The sequence below is a fragment of the Arachis stenosperma genome, chromosome 10, assembly GCF_014773155.1.
Source record: "Arachis stenosperma cultivar V10309 chromosome 10, arast.V10309.gnm1.PFL2, whole genome shotgun sequence".
NCBI lineage: Eukaryota > Viridiplantae > Streptophyta > Magnoliopsida > Fabales > Fabaceae > Arachis > Arachis stenosperma.
In genome coordinates this window covers 3600564-3608957 of record NC_080386.1, presented here as the reverse complement: position 1 = coordinate 3608957, position 8394 = coordinate 3600564, and the positions used below count along the sequence as shown (strand labels likewise).

The 8394-nt window shown below is 28.1% G+C and overlaps 1 protein-coding gene across 1 annotated transcript; it reads right to left on the bottom strand.

The window, feature by feature from the left end:
* Window positions 1–1077: 1077 nt before the first annotated feature.
* Window positions 1078–2601, bottom strand: LOC130954696 (transcription factor MYB102-like). The gene is made up of 3 exons (XM_057881454.1): window positions 2422–2601; window positions 2147–2276; window positions 1078–2058 (listed from the first exon to the last, which is right to left on the bottom strand). Exons 1-3 carry the CDS (start codon window positions 2552–2554, stop codon window positions 1290–1292), a joined length of 1032 nt encoding a protein of 343 aa, XP_057737437.1. The 5' UTR covers window positions 2555–2601; the 3' UTR covers window positions 1078–1289.
* Between the last annotated feature and the right edge of the window lie 5793 nt (window positions 2602–8394).

Genomic DNA, 8394 nt, shown 5'->3' with positions numbered 1-8394 from the left:
CCATTCCACGTCTTCCGGCATCCCACCGCCGCTTACCTCGCCGGGATCTTCCCCTCTCTCTCGCCACCTCTCCCGCCTCCGCCTTCAAATTCAATCATTGTGTTTCCAAATACTATTAATTTATCTTCTCTTAGCTTCTACTAGATCTCCATATATTTATATATTATTATTATTATTATTATTATTATTATTATTATTATTATTATTATTATTATTATTATTATTCCCCATGCTAGAGTTTTTTTTTTTTTAATTTTTCCGTCTGCTTTTACCTTTCTATTTTTGATGATATATTGCTAATTCAAGAAAGGGCAACTAAAAAGTTATGCACTTTTAATTCCTGCTAATCATGTATGAAGCAATCAAGAGGAATAAATATAAATTAAATTATTAAACAGTCAATTAGCTGCTATGCATCCAAGAGTTAAATAAACTAAAAATTAAATAGTCTACATGCTGTGAAACATGCAGTAGCTGATGATCGGTATTGATAATAAAAAAATCTGAACAGAGTTTTTTTCACTATTAGCAAATATTATTTTTCCATGGAATTAATTAAAAAAATTTAGTGTATAATTTTTTGGAGTTTTGTTTAAAATAATGAATACCTTAAAATTTAAAAACTTAACTTCTTTAATTTTTGTTTTCATATTGAAAACACTTGTCATTAGCTAAATTCATTTAAATATTAGCATGAGTACAATAATCTTTAATTTTAAATATTTTGAAGTTTTGCTATTTTTTAATTATTATCTGAGGAAACACAAGTCAAGCATGCATTGGAGTGGTGGATAATATAATATATAAAAATATTATTTATATACTAAAATTACTTATTAAAATTAATTTAATATATATTTTATATTTTATACTGGTCATTCTATAATTAATTTTAATGTATAATTAGTATATATATTAATTACACTGGTTTAGTGGTTTGTTTAAGTAAACCCCGCTAAATCGGGTTACAAATCTAAGAAAAGCACAAACAGACATACAAACCGACACAGCAATAATAGAAACATTTTGATTAAAAAAAATAGAAAAGCGATTAGGACATAAACATCATCATCACTATATCCAAACACGAACAATAAACAAAGCATACAATTAAGAAAATTTAAATACAATATCACCAATAATGATAAATGATATTAATAAAATAGAAGTTTAGAAAATGTTACAAGTAATAAATATATCAACACCAAACAAAGGATCCGATCCCTGGTTTGTCTACCTTCAATTCCTAGCTAGATAATCAACCTTGCTTTTCGGTCGATGAAAATTCACTAATAATAATAATAATCTGAAACAACATTATTATCACAAAACTGAGTGACATCCAAAACATCTGGGATTTGAAATCTCAACATGTTGTCACTACTACTCTCATCCTCGGTGCTGCTGCTGCCATTGATGTTCGAATTCAACGTTGTGGGGCTTGAATGGAAGGTTGTTGAAGCTTCTGACAATGATGAAGGACCCACTAGAAGATTATTATTATCAGAACTATAGTAATCATAGCTCGATAATTGAGGGACGATATAATCTTCTTCTGTTAAGGAACTTAAAGCAATTCCATTGAACGGGTATGCGTTCACATTGTTATTATTGTTTGGTTCAATGAAAGGTGGCAATGAGACACAATTCACCGACTCTTGATGAGTTTGAACAAAGTGTTGTTCTTGTTCTGTTTGGTTCTGGTTCTGGTTCTGGTTCTGAATTTGAGGATTATCATAATGATTATTATGATAAGAAGTGAAGTCAAGGCTTTCATCATGTTGTTGAGAAGAGATGATAGAAGAAGCTAACTTGAGAAGCTGAGGGTTCACCATAGGGTGCATGGTAAGGAGCCTTTGGATGTTGATTGGTGAAGAATTATTATCTCCATAGAGAGAAGAACTTAGAATGGAAGTGAGATCCAAGAGATCAAGTCTTGGACTGTGTGTGACAGGATCAATTCCCATTCTCAGAAGCCTCTTCCTTATGTGAGTGTTCCAATAATTCTTTATTTCATTATCCGTTCTTCCTGGTAGCCGAGAAGCAATCGCAGACCACCTACAATAATAATCATTATTATCACTGAGTTAAAAAGTTAACTTCACGTGAAGTTGATATATAGCTAAAAATCGTTAATTATTATTACTTGTTGCCAAGAATACTATGTAGTTGAATGATTGTCTCTTCCTCTTCAAATGAGAACCGACCACGCTTTATATCCGGCCGGAGATAGTTTGTCCACCGTAGACGGCAACTCTTTCCACATCTTTGCAACCCTATAAATAAAATGTTATTATTAGTTGTGTAAGAAAATAATTAAATTAAAGAGGAGAATTATACATACATATATATATATATATATATATATATATATATATATATATATATATATATATATATATATATATATATAGTACATACCAGCATTCTTTGGGAGAGTCCTCCAGTTTCCATATCCATGTTTTTGAATATAATCAATAAGTTTTTGATCCTCTTCGGGAGTCCATGGCCCTTTCTTGAGACCATTTTTGTCACAACAAGGTGCTCTTCCCATGATGAGAATTATAGATAAAAGAAATTATTACAGGATAATAGGGTCCGTAATAATGGAACGTATAGTATATAGTTGGGTTGTGTATAAATAGGAACAAAGGCTAGGAAGAAACAAAACCAAGTCAAAGGGATTCGGTGCCGGCCTCCGTTATCCCAAATGGCTACGTGTCTCTTATAATTAAATTAAAATCTTTGGATCATATCACTGGGATTGTTGGATTATTACGTATCTATGTTTTGATATTAAATTTTGCATTAACTAATTTGTACGTATGTATGTATGTGTTATTTTAATTATCATTTTCCGGGGAGTGTGAACTCTATACACCTTTATGGATTCATACAAGCTGTAATCGACATGGAAATGCCACGTGCCCCCTCTATGTATTAATATCGATGTGTTACAGGGACTCCACGGCGTTGATAATCATTTTCTTCTTTTATATATATATGCATTATTATTGCATGGGCCTCTTCCCTTTTCTTTATTAATTTCTTGCTTTTGCCTCAAACTTTTCATTTTATCTTGCATGGCTTGCTAGCTAGCTCAGATCTGAAGTGCACTTTATATAGATACGTTTATTCAATAATATTATAATTTCCTAAAAACGAAAATTTAGTCTGGCATCTCTTCTATTATTATCTCATGATCAAGCTAAGTACTTCAGTGATATATGCAGCCATGAAGGTATGAAATATGTGTATAATAAATGCAAAGAAGATTGGGATGAGCATTTAATACACCGAACCAATAATAGAGTTCGGTGTATTGTCGAAGCATGAAAATTTATACGCACATTTATTATGTATGATGGGAATATTATATATATATATATATATATATATATATATATATATATATATATTAGTGTGATATTTATTTATTTGATACAAGAGTTTTTTTTTTTCAAAAAAAAATAATTAGGAGACAAGAGTCATGACTCATCTCTTTAATTAACTTTCTAGATATTTTTAAATAAAAAAATTATTTTTATTTTTTAATGTTTACAAAATAATATATATTTAAATTTTTATTTATTTAAATATTAAATAATAATTAAAAAAATGATTTAATACTCTCCAACATTACGGATATTTTTTAGCATAGTTTGATCCTATATATATGTATTCCCTGAAACTTACAAGCGTGTGACATATATTAAAAGGGAAATATAGAGAGCCAAGAAGTCAACGGAGTATTTGTATAAAGTGTATAATAAGAATATAGAAATGTTTGATTTAGTAAAATATTAGATGTTTATTATTTTTGGTACTCAGATGCTTATTCTGGATATTATGAATATATTGTGTTTGAAAAATTAGTAGTATTTTATTCTAAATGTTCATTTTTTAACTCATATTGAGCCAAATAAATAATCTATTATACATATTGTACAAATATTCTATTAACTCTCTAGCGGGATTTATATTAAGAAGCGACTATATATATATGGTAGCTAGTTAAATCACATGCTAACCTTTGTGAGACTTAAGGTGTATATAGTACCTTAGAGCATCTAACACATGGTAACAAGTAATTGGTGACTAAGCAAGGAAAACTTTGTCTCGTAATACAGAGGTACTATTATTATTGGCAGCTATACAAACAATTTACAAGTCAACAATGTAATACTCACTCTCAACGTATATTGTTGATTAATGAAAGCAGTGTATATAGCTAGAAAACGAAAGCAGAAGAAATATGTGAGATTATTATTGATTCATAGAAAATTGAGCACGAGAGAAGGGATTCAATAATTAAATTAAGGTTCCAAATCGTAAGAACCCCCCATTGTAGAGATGATTTAATTTTTAGTCCACGTTGAGACCGACATCTTAATTTTACTGGATGCTTTCTAACTCCTGTACCTTTCATCATTTTTTTGAAATTGTGGTTCACGGATTAGGAGACGATTTTTTAGATTTTTAAAATTGGGAATATATATATATATATATATATATATATATATATATATATAAAACTTAACTTTAGAAATGCATTATTCCCCTATACGTCGTTGGTGTATTTTGATTTATGCTCGAAGCAAGAAATAGTCTATATTATATATAATATATAATTATATTATGTTCTAAGGTTCTACAACTTGGAGAGAGAGAGAGAGAGTTATCCAATTCCCGAACATATTGACATGATGGATGGTGGGGAGACTTTTATCTCTAATATATTGTCATTAGGGAAAATTTTCCATTTCTTGAATTATGAGGTCTATTTTTCTAATTGACAGTTTCCCTCCCATTTTTCTAAGTGAATAACGGAGATAATTAGAAGCTAGAAGAACTATTAGGTCAATTCAATTCAATTCAAGAAGTAAGAATAACTAAAGGGTTTAATTAATATCTAATTTAAAGATATATATTAAAATTACTATTAATATATTTTTTTTTTATTTTTCACGTCAATATAAATATATAACAAATAAGTAATTCAAAAGAGAGTCACTCAAATAAAGACGTCTAGAATGTCTTTATTTAAAGATATTTTTTAATAATTAAAATTTAACATATATAATCAATTAAATTGTGTTATTTTTATCAAAATTAGGTCAGATAAATTAATTTGACCGAAAAAATGGTAAATCAAATCTTAAACTGATATAAATTAATATTTTTTTATAAAAATGACTACAATACCCTTATTATAAAAAATAACTAAAATACTCCTATTATATATATTAATTTTGAGAATCTTAAATTCTACTCATTTACTTCTTGCCGTCATAGGGTTAAGATTTAGAGTATTCAATATATATATATATATATATATATATATATATATATATATATATATATATATATAATAGGAGTATTTAATTATTTTTTATAATAAAGATATAATAGTCATTTTTTATAAAAAAAATAAATTTAGACCGGTTCAAGATTTGATTCATCATCTTTTCGATCAAATTAATTTATTTGGCTTAATTTGGACAAAAATAACACGGTCTAATCGATTATATATACAAAATTTTAATTACTAAAAAATATCTTAAAAAAATACGTTTTAAATGTTTTTATTGACTCCCAATTTAAAATTTAAATTTATAATTTTTTTCAATAAATAAATTTATTAATATATATCTTTAGGAATCATATTAACTAAATCCTTAATGAATTTCAATTGCTAGCTAGCAAGAATGATGAAAGAGTTTTGGAATTCTACTAACTGGAAAGTAAGCTCAGTGGAAGATCATTAATGAGAAGATTACTTGGAAAATTCCAGAAACATACATATGTCGTTTTATAATGTTTGATCACTCCTCCACTCCATCTAAAAGTAAAGAGAACGTCATTGAGTTATCAAAGTTTATCTCATCGTTCATCATACGTTTCACAAACTGCCACGGAACCAAACATGACGATTATAATTTATATCTGATCTCCCTATATAGAAAAGGATATTGTATTTTCATTTTTTATTTTTTCTTTTTAATTTGAAAGGGTATGACTCATTGCCTAGTGCCTACTACGGTGAAGCTGGCTTCTATGACCTATATTTACCTGAATTACTTCATAAGAAAAAAAAGACAAATTTTTAATTAAAAATAATGCAAAACTATTCTCTTGATTCCTTGGTAGTATTGGTTAGTTCATTATATAATGGTCAAATGCATTCCAATTGGATGATGCTGATGCTTTTGTTTTTATCACTACTTTTGTATCCATTCATTGAAAACAAAAAGATAAGCTGTTAACTTACTATTGGTTAATGTGGAAATAATGTCTTAAAGGTTCTAAACCAACCTTTCCTAATATACACAAAGGTATAAAGTCAAACATTAATTTAATCATGTCTCGGGACTATACTGGATTTGTTTCCCTAATTCATATATTTACATTGTTTCTCCTGGAAGATAGCCACCATTAATTTATTTTAACCTAACTCTAGTATTCTCTTGGCATGCTTGCTAGTTTTCCTCCTCTGGGCACACAAATTAAATAATAATACAACCATTATTGATGTTAAAGTTAAACTAAAAATGTATTAACTCTTAACCTTCTTTTCTTTTCTTGTTTTTTTTTTAGATAATTGAAACCAGACTTTATCTCATCTACAATTAAAACTAATTAATTAAAAAAATATCACACGCTAAATAATGTTTCCTAGGATAGTATTTAGTTGATGTTCATGTCTCAATGAAACATGAATACGGTGATTCATGTCTGCTATTTGGTTTGATGAGAGTATGAGACACAAATTTTTTAAAGACACGAATAGATACGGAGACACTAAATTTGTGTACCTTCAATTTGGTGAGACACTGAGACATAACTTGTGAGACATTGATTTTTTACTCTTTTACCCTTATTAAATTTTTAAAATTTGTCGTCTTATCTTCTCAAACATTTCTTTTTTCTTTTCTTCTTTTAGATTCTACAATCAAATTTATCCTGCTATTTTCTTCAAGAAAAAAAATTGTACATTTAATATTTTTATTTATTTAAATTTTGATTAATCTTTGATTAATTCTGAATTTTAGTTTTCTATTTTTTATCAAGAAAAATTATATATTTTAATATTTGAATGATAATTTAAATGATATTAGAAAAAATAAAAAATATTAAAAGAAATAAAAATTTAATGGTGATGATATGTAGTATTTGAGGTAGTGGATATACAGTGATGGTAACAAAATTTATGGTTGAATGAAAGATAATTCAATATTTTTTAAATATGCATATCTTATTCCTATTTTTACCAAACACAATACATAAATACAAATATTTTATGTCCATATTGTTAATTTCTATGTCTTTGTATCTATGTCTCATCATATACATCAACTAAACAGAGCCTCTTCTGTGTCATGTGTCAGGTAACAAATTATTTTATAGCCTAGTGCCTGGATTATTGGCTAGATTTTGTCCCCCAAATAAAGAACGTTTTGTAGCAATACTCGAAAGAATAATAATTATTTATTTCTCCCGTATATAGGTTTTTTTAGTTCCAACAAACTTTGATAATAAGTAGTAAGAACAGTAGTTAATGTTATTTAATTTGTTTAGAGGACACTTTCCTTAACATTTTTTAGCATTATTTACAGATACGAGATCCGAAGCTTACGCCACTAGAGAGGTAGGTAGCACTACTATGTTAACACGTACTTTTTTTTAATTCCATCATCATCTTCTGTTAATTCCATTGGTAAGAACTGAGTCTGGTCCAAAAATGGATTGATGATAATACAAACATATATATATATAATTTAACAAAGATGAGCAAAGCTGATTTGCTGCTTGTGAAATAAAAATAATGGAGCTCGAGAACTCTCCTCAGTTTCCTGCATAAATCAGGGTTTATAAGAGTCTTCTTATCCTATATATAAAAATAATGAAATAGGGAAGAAATGGACCACATGTTTATATGTGAATATGAATTATGAATAATTAAATTACGCATATAGGGGACAAGTAAGTCCATGCAAGAAGAAATAGGGTGATTTCTTAAGTGGTAATCATATTAATCCGGAGACGAAATCTAATCGTGTCCATCTTGTATTGGTGCAATTTTAATAGACATCAGTACTTGGTTGAACCAAAAAAGTATGATACATATTTATCATTTATTAATTGGATTGGATGTGCACATAAAGAGCCAACTAATCCCCACCTCTTTTGTCTACCTAGTTTCATTTAAGGGAGGCATTGTCATATTTGTCATTAGAAGTTCGAGCTGATATATTTTCAGAGGTGTGATATATATATAATCTTTAATTATCTATTAGACCTGATTTATAGATTTTTTTGTCATTGTTGTTTTATGTCATTGCCTAGGATTTCCATTGCCTATGGGTGCTTTAGAATTTGCTTAGTTTCCTCCTT

Excerpts from the sequence above, each read along its gene's own strand:
- LOC130954696 (XM_057881454.1), bottom strand. The coding sequence starts at position 2,554 with ATGGGAAGAGCACCTTGTTGTGACAAAAATGGTCTCAAGAAAGGGCCA. Across the intron at positions 2,277-2,421 it reads GACTCTCCCAAAGAATGCTG|GGTTGCAAAGATGTGGAAAG; the intron begins GTATGTACTATA and ends TTTTATTTATAG. Across the intron at positions 2,059-2,146 it reads CATAGTATTCTTGGCAACAA|GTGGTCTGCGATTGCTTCTC; the intron begins GTAATAATAATT and ends TTATTATTGTAG.